General features: G+C 40.3%; 1 protein-coding gene across 6 annotated transcripts in view; it reads left to right on the top strand.

Annotated features, from left to right (window-relative positions):
* The first annotated feature begins 235 nt into the window (after positions 1-235).
* The window catches only part of ARMC8 (armadillo repeat containing 8), a 101830-nt gene continuing 87231 nt past the window's right edge, over positions 236-14834 (top strand). For all 6 annotated transcript variants that reach the window (XM_058552431.1, XM_058552448.1, XM_058552349.1 and 3 more), the window contains exon 1: positions 236-518. Coding sequence is in view for 5 of the 6 variants with exons in the window: in XM_058552448.1 (XP_058408431.1) it covers positions 474-518 (45 nt within the window). In the remaining variant the exon portion in view is untranslated. The remainder of the gene's footprint in view (positions 519-14834) is intronic.

Genomic DNA, 14834 nt, shown 5'->3' with positions numbered 1-14834 from the left:
ATGCAAAGAAGGAGTGAGGTACTGAATGTGAAAGTGAACTTCAAATTATGTATGTTACTCCACATACTAGTTTTTCGGAACATGAATACGCTAACATAAATTGCAATGAATCAATCTGTGGAACTCGTAGCGGCGGAGCCAGACTCCGCCCCCGAGGCTCCGCCCACCGCGAGCGGCAGGTGGGGCCGGCAGATCTTCTTTGCGCATGCGGAAACTCTGCCCGCTCCCACCTCTAACCCGGGCTGAGAGTAGCTGCTGTTTCTGAGAGGACGTTTCGTAAGGCGGCCCATGGTGCGGTTTCCCTTTGCTCCCTTCTGCGGGCCCTGGCCGTACTTCACCGGTGTCTAGAGGTGGTCTCTTCTCGTCTAGCCGCCTGACTTTCTGCAGAGGTGTCTGTCGTTGGCCCAACAGTTCGCTGTCGAAAGTGCCGGCCCCCGCGCCGGCGCCGGCTGCAGCCGGTGGGAAGGCTCAAGATGGCGTGCCTGTTGGAGACCCCAATCCGCATGAGCGTCCTCTCGGTGAGTGACCCGCCGCAGCCGCCTGCCCGCCCGGGAGCTCCGGCCCGGCCCGCAGCAGTCACCCAAACGCGGCGGACCTCCTGGGCACCACCCCTTGGGGTGGCTTCCGGCTCAGCTTTGGGCCGGGGAGGGAGAGAAGGTGGGCGGGCGGGACACACGGGATCCCGGCCGAGCCAGAGACGTCTCCAACTCCGGGAGCTCCCACTGGTGCCGGTTCTCAGGACGGCATCCGGCGGGCGGGGTGGTTGGGCGTCCGGGCAGCTGGCCCGGCGGCGCGGCTTGAGCCCTGCCAGGCGCTTCACTGAGCCTTCGTCTTAGCGCTGCCTCTTTTTCGGGGCCGAGCGCTGTGCCCTGTGAGGCGCCGGGCTGGCCGCTGGCCCGGGAGGGAGCGCCCACTTGGCCCCCCGCGGCTTTGGCAAGAAGAGGTGCGGGTTCCTTAGCCCGCACAGCCTCGCCGCTGCCAGGCCAGGTCTGTGCGGCTTCTGTCGCGTCCCAGCACCCGGGTACGGGCTGGACTTGGCAGGAGCTGCTTGCTTCTTGGCAACGGGGATTTCATATCAGCTGCAACGTCTCCGGGTGTATGTAGTTATTTAAGCCCCTTTTCTCCTGTCTGCTCTGGAGGTCGCAGCTCTGAGTCTAAAGGAACTTGTGCCTGGCATTCTTTTTTCCTTTAAAGGAGCGTCAAACGTTGGGAAAAAAGATCAGATTTTCCTATTATTGAAAGAAGGGAACGTATTGACATGCCGGAAAGTAATATCTAGGTTTTTTTTGTTATTGTTTGTTTTTTGTTTTTAAATGAAAGAAAATAAAAACGACTTCCACCTTTCACTATGTTGCTCTTTAGAGAACCAGGACCGGGGTGAAAGTTACTGGGAGATAACTTCCAAGGGTTTTGCGACAAATTAGAGCTGTCCAACTCCGAGAATGGTCAGTTTACCAATGATCTATTTGCTGTTGTTGGAAACAAGCAGGCAAAGACTGGTTGACCATCTTTTAGACTTGCTGTGGAAGTCAGTCTGATATTGAGAGGGCAGTTGGATTATAGATAGCTTGTCAGGTTCCTAGAATGTGACTCCCCTTGGTTTCTTTTCTCTTCCCTGACTTCTTCCACGAACACAACTATCTGGAAGCATGTAGGACGTTTTCTTATGATTCAGGGTTAGAGCGTTGTGGCATACTGCAACTTTGATAATTTAATTTTGGGAGGCTGTCAACAAACTTGTCCCCTGATCCATTTTAGCAGTTCTTTTTCTTATTCTAAACTGCAAATGGGGAAATACTGTTTACCTAAGTGTTGAATCAGATTAGCCCATTACCCCACAGCTGACTGTAATACCCAGGCAAGTTTTGTGGGAGAGCAGGCCAATGACTTTTCCCTCATTATGTTTATTTTTTTTTAAACTATGCCTCGACTGTTCTTGGCTCCCTTTAATTATCTCGTTTATCCTTCATTTCACCTGAAGCTTCTTTACTTTCTGTACAGTCAACTAGTGCATACAATTAAAATTTTCATTTGTTATACTCCCTCAGTAAATAGTATTTCCTGTTTAGTTTTATTCAAAAACTAAAGTATTTCGTACTTTTAGTGGGGATTTGTTTTAGCTTTAGTCTCCTTGGGGGCTTTTTTTTTTTTTTTATAATTTTATTTGTTTATTTTTTCCCCCAAAGCCCCAGTAGATAGTTGTGTGTCATAGTTGCACATCCTTCTAGTTGCTGTATATGGGACGTGGCCTCAGCATGGCCGGAGAAGCGGTCCGTCGGCGCGTGCCCGGGATCCGAACCCGAGCCGCCAGCAGCGGAGCGTGCACACTTAACCGCTAAGCCACCGGGCCAGCCCTTTTTTTTTTTTTTAAATTTTCACAGTGCCCACGTCTGCTCTGTCAGTTCTTCAGTCCTAGAGCCTTGGGAAATCAGAGCTTTGGATAAATGATTCAAACTGTTTAAATTCATTGATTATACTAATTTAAAGTGAAACCTGTACCTGTCAAAGTACTACCCACAGCACCACTTTTTGAAATACAAAGTGCAGGTGGAACAGGAAATATTAATCAGAAATTATTTTGAAAGTAATCGATTCCTTTAATAGGTTACTTAGTTTGCACCAGTTGTGTACAACACCTTGTAATGTATACTTTAGAGAATGCAAGTATAAGATCAGATATGTCCTCAGGGAGCTCACAGTCTGAATGTTTATCACAGCTTGATAAACATAATTCAAGCAAGGGACAAATCAAATGGTTTTAAAGGATTTCCCTTCGAGGCTCTTTATACCTTCTCCCCCCTCAGAGATCTCATTCACTCTTATAACCTTAACTATGATCAACTCACACATGTACCTTGCCAGCCTTGGGTTTTCTCCATCTAATCTCACATCTTCAATTGTGTGAATGTTACCCATCACTTCCAACAAAGCACATTCCTTCTGTTAAAGGAAGGACTTACTCATGACTTCCCATTTGTTAAAGGTACTGACTTTCACTGATCACTCACTGTTAAACCTCTTGAATCATCTTTGACTCTTGCCCCTTTCATGACCCTATATCTAATCAGTCTTGAAGTTCTGTTGGCTCTTCATTCTTAACGTTTCTCACATCTGTCTGTTCCCATAGCCACCCTCTCATTCAGGACCTTATCATTTTGTGCCTGCAGTACTAGAGTGTCCTTGCAATTGTTTTTACTGCATCTGGTGTCTTACCCTCTCAGTTCAAGTCCATTCTCCACATTAATTTTTCTATGGAACACATTGGACACACAGCTTCCTTTTTTAGTGGGTTCCCATTACCAGAAGACTGACATTCATATTTGGCTTTTGATGTAAGATTCTTTATCCTTTGCCTGAACCTTCTATCCCATATAAACTGGCTTTCTCAAGTTGAAGTGCTCTTGGGTTCTTCCAAACCCCAGTAACTCTTACTGTCTGCCAGCTCGTTTGTACATATAAATTTTAGCTTTGTATGGATTTATTTGTGTAGTATATTTTGAGCTTCTGTCATTTGCCAGGACTAGCATTGGGTTTGGAAATACAGTAGTGAACTACACAGACCTGTCTCTGCCCTTTTGGAGATTTTAGTCTAGTGGGGGAAATAGGTATTAAATCTTCACACAGTTCTTTGTTTCTGAATGGTGATTAGTGTTATGAATGAAAAATATAGGGTGCTGTACGAGCACGTAATAGGGGAATGTGATGTAATATGGAGTGATGAGGAGAGCTAGTGAGGATTTCCCTGAAGAAGTGACAATGATCTGAGAATTCATGGATGAGAGTAAGAACGAACTAGAAAAACAGAAGAGCATTGCAGGCAAAGGGAACTGCATTTGCAGAGGTCCTGAGGCCTTTAATAATTATTCTGTCTTATTTTTTTAGAGAGTAAATTAATTCAGAGGTAAGTACTTGCCCTTCTCTTCTTCTAAATCTCACTAATATTTATAGCACTGTGTCTTAGTCACAGTGTACAAATACTTGAACTATCTATTTTGGGGAGTTGGACAAACTCTCCTGTCTTTCTAGGCTCCACGATGATCACCCCATCCCTCTTTGGTTTGCACTTAGTGTTATGTCACCCTTTCAACAACTTTATAAATTTTCCCATGTTTCCCAAACTTTTGAATGATTTTACAGTGATTGCATTTTTTAAAACTTTTTATTTTGGAATAATTATAGATTCACGGGAAGTTGCAAAGATAGTACAGAGAGATCCCAGTGTACAGTTCACCCAGTTCCCCCCATTGGTTACATTTTATATAACTATAGTACAATATCAAAACCAGGAAATTGATTGGTATAAGTATGGGTATAGTTCTGTATCATTTTATCTCTGTAGGTATTTGTGTAACCAGCACCACAGTCAAGATACAGAACTAGTCTGTTACCACAAAGATCACCTTCATGCCACCTCTTTATAATCACACCTACCTACTCCCCCTCCAGTACTGTCTCTAACCGCTGGCGACCACTAATCTCTTCTACATCTCTATAATTTTGTCATTTTCTATAATGTTATGTAAATGGAGTCATACAGTATGTGACCTTTTGAGATTGGCATTTGTCACTCAATATAATGCCCTTGAGAGCCATCCAAGTTGCTGTATCAATATTTGGTTCCTTTTTATTGCTAAGTAGTATTCCATGGTATGGAGGTACCACTGTTTGTTTAACTATTCACCTATTAGACATTTTGGTTGTTTACAGTTTTTGGCGTATTACAGCCTGTTATGAATGATCATGTATAGTTTTTTTTGTGGACATAACTTTTCTTATCTCTGAGACGAATACCCAGGAGTGCAATTGCTAGGTTTATGGTAAATGTATGATTTGTTCTTAAAGAAACTGACAAACTTTTCTGAAGTGGCCATACCATTTTACATTCCCACCAGTAATACATGAAAGATCCAGTTTCTCTTTACCCTCACCAGCATTTAATATTATCATTATTTTTTATTTTAGCCATTCTAATAGATGTGTAGTGATATCTCATTGTGGTATTAATTTGCATTTCCATAAGGGTTAGTAATGTCAAAAATATTTTCATTACTTATTTACCATCCATATTTTATTGAAATATGAATGAAATATTTTAGTGAAATATTTCATGTCTTTTTGCCCACTTTCTAGTTGGACTGTTGTTTTTTAACTGTTGAGTTTTGAAAGCTCTTTATATATTCTAGGTATGAGTCTTTTGTCAGCTAGGTGCTTTGCAAATATTTTCTCCCAGCCTGTAGCTTATCTTTTCATCCTCTTAACCATAGGTTAAAAAATGCACTTTAGGGGCTGGCCGGTGGCATGGGGGTTAAGTGCGCACACTCCGCTTCTGCCAGCCGGGGTTCGCAGGTTTGAATTCTGCACGCTGACCTATGCACCGCTTATCAAGCCATGCTGTGGTGGTGTCCCATATACAAAATAGAGGAAGATGGGTATGGATGTTAGCTGAGGGCTAATCTTCCTCACAAAAAGAGGAGGATTGGCAAGGGATGTTAGCTCAGGGCCAATCTTCCTCATCAAAAAAAAAAAAATGAACTTTGATCTCAACTTCACATCTTATACAAAAATTAATTCAAAATAGATCATAGATTAAATTGTAAAAAAAGTAAAACCTTTAGAAAAAACGAGAAAATCTGCAGAACCTTGGGCTTGGTGAAGAATTCTTAGACATAACATCAAAAGCATGACCTATTTTTTAAAAATTGATAATTGTGCTTAATCAAAATGAAAATTTGTGTGTTGTGAAAACCCTGTTAAGAGGATGATTGCATTTTACTTTGGTCGCTTTGTAATGATTTGAGAGAGACAAGGTAATAAAATGTTTTTGAATCATATTGTAGGCTGATATAGACAGCTAAGGCACTTGTTAATTTTAATTGCCTTCTTTGCAATCTTTTCTCAGTGCCATTATGCCTTTTTGACAAGTGGCTATTAGAACTGTGTAGGGTATTTGAAATCTGGATATTTCTTGATTTTGTTCTGTTCTTGATGGTTATAAGCATTTTGTTGGCTGTAAGCTGCGTATTGATTTGTTCTTTTACATGGACAACTGACGATAGTTAGAAAAAAATTTTCTGTGAAGTTAAGCCCAACTAATCCTATAAGCATGAATTTGGTTTCTCTCGGTTTTTAGTAATAAATGCAAAGTAAAATCTGGTCGGCCTGTTTTAAAGTGTGCCATTAGTTTACTCTACAAAACAGCAATAAGCACACGGTGTGTCAGGAGGTGGTCCTAAAAAAAATTAATCAGTTCGGACTTCCTAATCTTCACTGGCAATGTGTGAAGAATGGGAGATGCTCATTGCATGTTTCCGGACATCTTGCTGTCTCTTTAAGGAAAGATTGCCATCTGAATTCAGACAATAAGTGCTCAAGAAGTCTTTTAAGCTTACCAAGAATTAGAAACACCTTCCTATGGGGTCTTCTGATTTCACTTGGAGATCTAACCTTCCTCTCTCCTCCCGTTCTCATTACGCATTTTAAAATAGTGCTAGGGGCCAGGAGTTTCAGTGATTTTGACTTGTATCTTTTTGATTTCTGATTTGGCAGTTGTTTTTCAGTGCCATCTGTCATGTTGGCTTCTGGGTAAAGATATGGAATTATTGACAAAGGAAAATTCCTGTCATTTTCTGGAGATTGGAGAACAGCTGCCTTCACTGAGCGGTGGTGCTGTGATCCCTGGGACTGTTTAGATAGAAATGAAAAGTATTCCAAATAAGAGCTGTTTTGCAGAAGCAGCCCCCACTTGTCATTTTGATAAAGGAAAACTGTTTTGACCTCATTCCATAAAATCAGAAGAATAAAGAGTTAGCTACATTCTCTAGTAAATTTATAATACAGTTATTGGGGTAGGGGGAATGATGAGACAGTGTTATGCTTTCTATTAAAAATGAAAAGTTGTGGTCCGGTGGGAAGAGTTTCCAGCCTCTAGGATCTATTAATATTTGGAGGTCTTTACCACCTGGAAAATAATTGTAGAACATATGATTCTTTTGCTTCAGGAGTGTTTTAAGAACTTATTAGGCTTTCAGAAAGTTGTAAGTGGTGACTGATTGGATAAGGGGAATGAGGAAAGGGAAAGTCATGATCATGATTAAGCATAATTCATAAGATTTTTACCTTTACAACTAGGTGGTATCATCTATTGAGATGGTGAAGATTAGGAGAGGAACATGTTAGGGGAGTGAGGAGGAAAAATGGGTTTCATTTTGGACATGTTGAGTTTGAAGTGTTTTCTGGACCTCCATATACAGGTGTCCAATAGGCAGTTGGATATTCTGGAGTGTTTTCTACACCAGCAAGCAAGTCTCCAGTTCTCTGTGGACACCAGCTGGGTGTCTTACAGTTTAACTCAATTCGACACAGTCTGCCTGGAGATAGTGTAAGATCTCACAGATTAAGGGCTCAGTCCTAACAAGACTGCCCCCACTTGGGACGTAAAGGACACAGGTGAACAGCCAGATGAAGAGGTACATAGGGCAAGATCTGGAAGGGTCCCAAGTGCAGACACTTATGTCCCTGCAGAACTGGAGTGTGCCACCCTCCTGGCACATGGATGCATTCACCAACCTGGAAGCTCCTCAAATTTTATTTAAGAATTATTATAGAGCTTTAGTCTCCAATCCCCGGCTCTACCCGCTTCCCAGAGGTTGGTGAGTGGGCCTGAAAGTTCCAACGCTCTAATCACTTGGTCTTTCTGGTAACCAGTCCCATCCTGAGGCTAGAATTTTTAGGCCCCCTCCCCCCAACCTAATCATTCATTAGCGTAAACTCCAGTGTGCTCAGAAGGAGCTCCTTGTGAATAACCAAAGACACTCATATCACTCAGGAAATGCCAAGGGTTTTAGGAGCACTGTGCCAGGAACTGGGACAAAGACCAAATATATTTATTACACCATACATAAAAAGGTCTAGTGCTTAACCCTGGGTGATGATCATTATTTGGGAGTCATCAGCGTATTGATCAGTGATTTTTAAGCTTTTAAGGAGAAGAGTCTCAACACCCTCTTCCCCAGAAAAATATGCGTCTGCCTAAAGAATCACATAATTTCAGGGGGTTCATGGATTCCCCAAAACCAACACGTTAATCTTGAGTTAACAATTCCTATTCTTTACTCATCCCAAAGTCACAAAAATATGTATAGCAAAATTTAAAAGTCATTTAAAATCATTTTGAAATGGTAAAAATTATACCAATAAGATTTTAAAACTCATGTAAGATGTCATGTGGGGAACTTGGCTCTGAAGAATCATAGTCTTTTGCCCAGAGTATGCCAGTGATCTTCCATAAGGTGTACCATATCTACAGAAGGACCTTTGTGTAGCAGATGGTGTAGCAGGCCTGGGAGGCAGACCTAGGTTAGGTAGAGATCCAAGCTAGGACAGAGTAAGGCACTTGTGGGTCTGGGCACAGACAAAGTGGAATAGACAGAGATCACACGTGGCGCATGATAGTGGCATGATTGTCGCAGGCCACAATGTGGATGATGGGTCAGACAGACCCTGAGTGGTGCTGTAATAGGAAAGCTGGCTAATGCACCAATTGCTGGGGATGGGCTGAGTCTGAGTCAAGCACCATGGATAGCTCCGAGGCAAGGGTGTTGACTGCCTCTAAGAATCTGAAGCAAATAAGGCCTTTTTAAATCAGGAGGCAGCTAGCCTGTCTGGACAATACCACTTATGAGGTGTACTGTAAAAGATGGTACCCAGGATCTCTAAGTCATTACAATCTTACAATTCATGATTGCAGTCGTGAATAATAATTTAAACTATTCTTATGGCCCAGGACAACACCATACCTGTGTCTGAATAGCCTCACTCTGTTATGTCAGGATTGGGAAGTAGGCATTTGAATGCATCCTAGTGGATTTCCTGGGCTGTCTTGTCATCTTGGGAGGCATCTAAATGAACCTCGCCAACCCAGACAATATCTCAGTCTTTCCTAAACTCCTCACAACCGTTGTCGCTCCTATGCCCCAGAGATGGTTCTTGCTCCCTTGGACTTCCAGAATATGCTGTTTTGTACCACAGGTCCTTACTTAGTTCATTTACTCTTTCTGGAGGGATCTCTTCTTGGCCCTCAGTCCTCAGATATTCCCGTCCACATTGAAGAGAAAACAAATAGAATTTAATAGTGAGAAGGAACCTTAAAGATCATCTAGACCCAAATAACTCTTTGTGATTTGTACCATACTTTAAAAGGATAAACATTGCAGTACTTGATTAGAAAGAAGCACGCATGCTAAATTACTTCCAGTTCTTGTGACTACCAAAGCATGTTAATAGCAATTGTTGACATTATACAAGGGCTATAATAATATGTTATTACATTAAAAACTCACTACAGGGGCCAACCCCGGGGCCGAGTGGTTAAATTTCCATGTGCTCCGCTTTGGTGGCTCAAGTTCACAGGTTCAGACCCCGGGCACAGACCTACTCCACTCATGAGCCATGCTGTGGCGGCAACCCACATACAAAATAGAGGAAGATTGCCAGAGATGTTAGCTCAGGGCTAATCTTCCTCAAGCAAAAAAAGAGGAAGATTGGCAATGGATGTTAGCTCAGGACGAATCTTCCTCAGCAAAAAAAAACCCCAAAAAACAAACTCACCACAGAAAAAGTGAAGGTTACTCTTCTTTAACTGTGCCCTGGTTTTTCTATCATGAAAAAAAATTCCCCCTTTGTGTGAGTGTAAAATTGTGAAATCTTTGCCTGGAAAAAACGTGCAGATAAGCTTTAGTTCATCCTTGTCATTTTTTTATTGGGGAAAATTGAGAACCAAAGAGGCTGACTTGCCCACTGTTATATGCTATTATATAAAATGTCAGAGTCAGATTTCCAAACACCTAAATTTTAAAAAATGTGTGCACAGTCTTACATTTTAGAATTTTATTTTCAAACTTATAAGCACTGATTTATTTACTGTTTATTTTAAAATATGTTCTCTTAACATGTAAAGTCTGATCTTCAGTCTTTATTGAGAGGTCAGAATTGCCTCTTATCCAAGTAGATCAAGTTAAAAAATTATATATTGAAGTATTTCATGATCGTGTTTGTGAAATTAAAGCATGTTATATCCTAAAGCATATTATATCCTATTATATGACAATCTCAGTTGTCATGTTACATTCTGCACTGATGGGCTTCAGCCAAACTGTGAAGTGCCATTTTATAAACTTTCTAAAGTTGCTAGAGGCTGCAGAAAAGCAGGCCTTTGATTAATCTGGGGAGGGAGGATGCTGTGAACCTCTACAAACGCCAAAGAATGAATCCCATGATAAAAAAAATTTAAGGATAAAAGTAGTAGCAAAAATACTATGTTAAGGTATAAAGGGTTTGAAAGAATTGAATGAGAAGCTGATTGAGTTCTAATGGAGCTGGAAGTTTACCAGAATACAAAAAGTAAAAGAAAAAAATCCCCCCAAATCTTGGGTTTTAAGTAGTATTTGGGCTTTTTATTTTAATTTTTCTTCCTTTTGGAGGCAAGTGGGAATTTTGGAATACTACGTAGGAAGCTCATGATAGCTGTCTGCAAGGAAAAGGTTAGTCTTTGTTGATGATATTATCCTTTTTGTATTGTTCCAGAAGGAGGCAGATTTTTTTCCCCTCAAAATTAAGAAAGAATTGTCTAGCAGTTTGTTTAATCTAAGTGAAATAAACTCTCTGGCAGAGAAATACTGTGTATCACCGGAACTCTTCAAGCAGCAGTGAGGCAGTATTTAGGATTCTGTGAGTTTATCTCACCATAACACAGCCAGAACAAAGGGAGAAACATATCACTTAAAATTAAGGCACAATTTAGTAAAATGCTGATTTCAAAGTATTGGTTTCTGATGTTCTGGATTGTGGCAGCCCTAATCTCTCTAGGGACAAGTGCAAACACATCAAGTGTCCCTGAGCTTTAAAATGAAGAATGGGAATTTGTGACTGATCTAAGCAGTACACTTATTTGGCATTTGGCATTTCAGAAAATTGTCAAAGTGACAAAACCGTATCTTTTTTTTTTTGGACTGAAAGTTTCGGAGGCATCAGAAAACCAAATTTTGATTTCAAATAGTTTTGGGAATGAGGAAGAGATTCTGGGGCTCCCAGCTGGCTGAGCGGTAGCTGTTTCAGTTAGTGGTTCCCAAGTCTACTAGACTTAACACTCTCATCTTAAAACATATTTTGTAGCGCCTCCTTGGCTATCCTGAAGTGAAAATCGTAGGTAAGTTAACTATCCTCAAATGTAACTTGAAGAGTTGGCATAATGTCCCAGCTGTATTAAGACAGAGCAGGAAACTAATGTATATCATTTAAGGAATACATACTCAGGTACTACTATACTAGAAAGAAGTCGTAAAGTAGCGAGATATTTGCAAATGTCCATAGTTTGGCTATGAATGTGACTGCTTCACTACAGACTGATATAGGTATGATGGAATGGTTACTTAAATACAATAAGTGGTATATGTGACTTTTTGAAATGAACAACTTTTGGTAAAGATCCTAATAAGACAAAGTACAACCTTTTCTTTATTCATGTGACAGTTACATTCTTGGAAAATTGTGTAGTAAAATGATTCAAAACATAGTTTCTGTTTATATGTAAAATGGAGTTAGATTCTAGACTCAGATAATTAAAAATGGATTTCTTGCCCATGTGACTGCATAGTGGAAAGTCTTTTGGGATGTGAGCCTGTCGTTCCATGCATTGCAGAACATCTAGCATCCTTAGTCCTTGCCCATGGAAGATAATTCTTCCATGGATTTATAAAATGTATCTTAGGGAGTAGTGCTGTCCCTATTTAGAACTGCTGAGATGCTGAGAGCACAAGATTTTCTGAATGGTGTGTGTATCCTAGTGTACCTCCCCATTGCTCTTCTGTACTTCTCTGTACCCCTAGCTTGTGATAGAATATAGTATAAGGACATGGAAATAAAATGTGCTGTTTAACATTTCCCTCCATAGCATGTATAGCCCCCCAATATTCTGTATCACTTATATATTACGTTTATTGCTTTTTATCTTTCTCCCCTTGCTGAAATGTAAGCTTTGCTAAGATAGGCTTTTATTTCTTTTTGAAGAAAGAGGGGTCTTTGTTCATTGCCTAGAACTGTGCCTGCATAGCTGTTTAAATTATTTGTTGACTGACTGAATTGAGTACAACTTCAGCTTGTTTTGTATTCACAAGTGTATACTGTATCGTTATAATACTAAATTGCATTTCTCAAACACACCACATTGCTTCAGAACTTTCTTTTGCGTTTGCTGTGCTCTCCACCTAGAATCCTTGTCTTTTTTTTTCTCCCTTTTTCACCCTGCAAATTAATACTAGTCTTCCAAATTAATCATCCTCACTGTTTAGACATCATGGCTCATTCCACTCCTAACTTGGGTACTTCAGTTAATGGTATCTCCAACTTTCTTTTTATCTTGTATCCACTTTCATAGTTACACTTATCATGTGTTACAAGTTATACTTGTAACTTACTTCCATATCTGTTTCCTTTCTGTGCTGTGAACGCCTAGAGGGTAAGGGACTCTATCTTATCTCTCTGTTACCATCACCTAGAATAATACCTGGTAAATTAAAGATATTCATCTGTTGAATTTCAGCCTGAAATAGGTTTTAAACTAAATCTTTATAAAGTTCAAACATCCAATTTTTTTGGTTGTGCTTCTTTCCTCTCTCCCCAAAACCAAGATTTTCCCTGACAATGCTGAATGATGAACGTTGTGAACAGTTTTATCTTGAAGTTCCTAGTAGTTTGTGGAATAATCAACATATTAAATTTTGATTGGCAATACGAGTTTAAACATTCATTTCTTAGGGGTCAGAATTCCCCATTGAGAACGGTAATATTTTAATTTCTAAAGAGCACATGAATTTAAATGAGAAAATAGATATGAAAATGCTTTGTAAACTGTAACATACTAAACAAGTGTCAGGTATCATAAAAATATTATCTTTCTGCCTTTCCTTTCTGGGTTGGTTGTATGGGAGAGAGAACACTATCAATTGATTATTCCTTGAACTATACATTGGTATTGTAAACCGTGATCTTACATTCTGTGAGTCCCTGATAACATCTGAAATTAGTGATAAAAACTGCACAAATTATTACTTTATACATCTTGTAGCAGCTTTAAAAATCTCTAGTAATGAAAGTTAGATTTTTAAGTTCATCCCTCAAATGCATATTTATTTCTTGCTAAGTACTTAGCTTGCTCTGAGAGAAAGCTGCTATTAGGTGAGGGAAAGTATCTTTGAATAATTAGGTTTTAACCATGAATATGAATATGAATAACGAAGAGGAACATTAGTACACTTGTTAAAGCAATTATCTTTTTTGTACAAAAATAGAATTTCCCTGAAATCAGTATTTGTACAGTACTTTTACAGTTTACAAGGGTTTTTCTGTATGTTATCTCATTTGATCCACATGCTGAGCTATGTGGTAATATCACCATTTTATAATTGAAGAGAGAGTCAAATTTTTATTTTTGCCCAAAGTCACAAAGCTAGTAAGTGGCAGAACTGGGACTCAAACCCAAGTCTTCCAATGCAAATGATTTCTTCTTTCTAACACAATGCCTGAGTGTGTTAGAAATAAAGAACATTCTGTTTTAATGAAATATACATAGAGCATGACTTTAATGAAATAAGTGAAATAGTTTGCCCTTTTCTTACTAACCCTTAAACTGTCCTTCTTTGTTGTCTAATAAACTCGTCGTTTCACTGCAAAACTTCAATTGAACACATTTAATTCTCCTAATTTTTGAGTTAAATCTCGTTCTTGGCAAGTCTAGCACTTAGTAATTCGGCGTTCAGAATCCTTCCTGAAGAATTTCTTTTTCCCCAAAAGGTGGGTTTTTTTTTTTGTTTTGTGAGGAGATCGGCCCTGTGCTAACATCTGCCATTCCTCCTCTTTTTTTGCTGAGGAAGACTGGCCCTGAGCTAACATCCGTCCCCATCTTCCTCCACTTTATGTGGGACACCGTCACAGCATGGCTCGACAAGCAGTGTGTCGGTGCGCGCCCGGGATCCCAACCGGCGAACCCCGGGCCACCGCAGCGGAGCCCACGCACTTAACCACTTGTGCCACCGGGCCGGCCCAAAAGGAGGGGTTTTAATTCACCCCAGTCATGGGTAGTTTGTTCAGAAGAGCAGTTAGAGACTATTCTAGTTTGCCCTTTCAGGATGTCTGACCAGTTTTCTGAGCTTCCTCTTAAGTTTTTCCTCTTTTCTTTTGTACAGTAGTCTCCCCTTATCCTCGGGGGATACATTCCATGACCACCAGTGGACCTGAAACTGCGGGTAGTACCGAACCCTATACCCTATGTATATGGTAGTCCCACCCTTATCCACAGTTTCGCTTTCTGTGGTTTCAGTTACCTGGGGTCAGCTGTGGTCCAAAAATATTAAATGGAAAATTCCAGAAGTAAACAATTTATAAGTTTTAAATTGCCCGCCATTCTGAGTAGCGTGATGAAATCCCACGCTGTCCCACTCCCTCTCACCTGGGAGGTGAATCATCCCTTTGTCCAGCATATCCATGCTGTATACACTACCCGCCCCTTAGTCACTTAGTAGCCATCTCAGTTATCAGATGACAGTCACAGTATCACTGTGCTTGTGTTCAAGTAACTCTGATTTGACTTAATGATGGCCCCAAAGCTCAAGAGTAGTGATGCTGGCAATTTGGATATGCCAAAGAGAAGCCATAAAGTGCTTCCTTTAAGTGAAAAGGTGAAAGTTCTCAAATTAATAAGGAAAGAAAAATAATCATATGCTGAGGTTGATAAGATCTAAAGTAACTTTTATAACAACATATTGTTCTAATTGCTCTATTTT

This window comes from Diceros bicornis, chromosome 2, assembly GCF_020826845.1.
Source record: "Diceros bicornis minor isolate mBicDic1 chromosome 2, mDicBic1.mat.cur, whole genome shotgun sequence".
Taxonomy (NCBI): domain Eukaryota; kingdom Metazoa; phylum Chordata; class Mammalia; order Perissodactyla; family Rhinocerotidae; genus Diceros; species Diceros bicornis.
The sequence above is the reverse complement of the archived record's forward strand: the minus strand, read 5'-3'. Positions and strand labels throughout refer to the sequence as shown.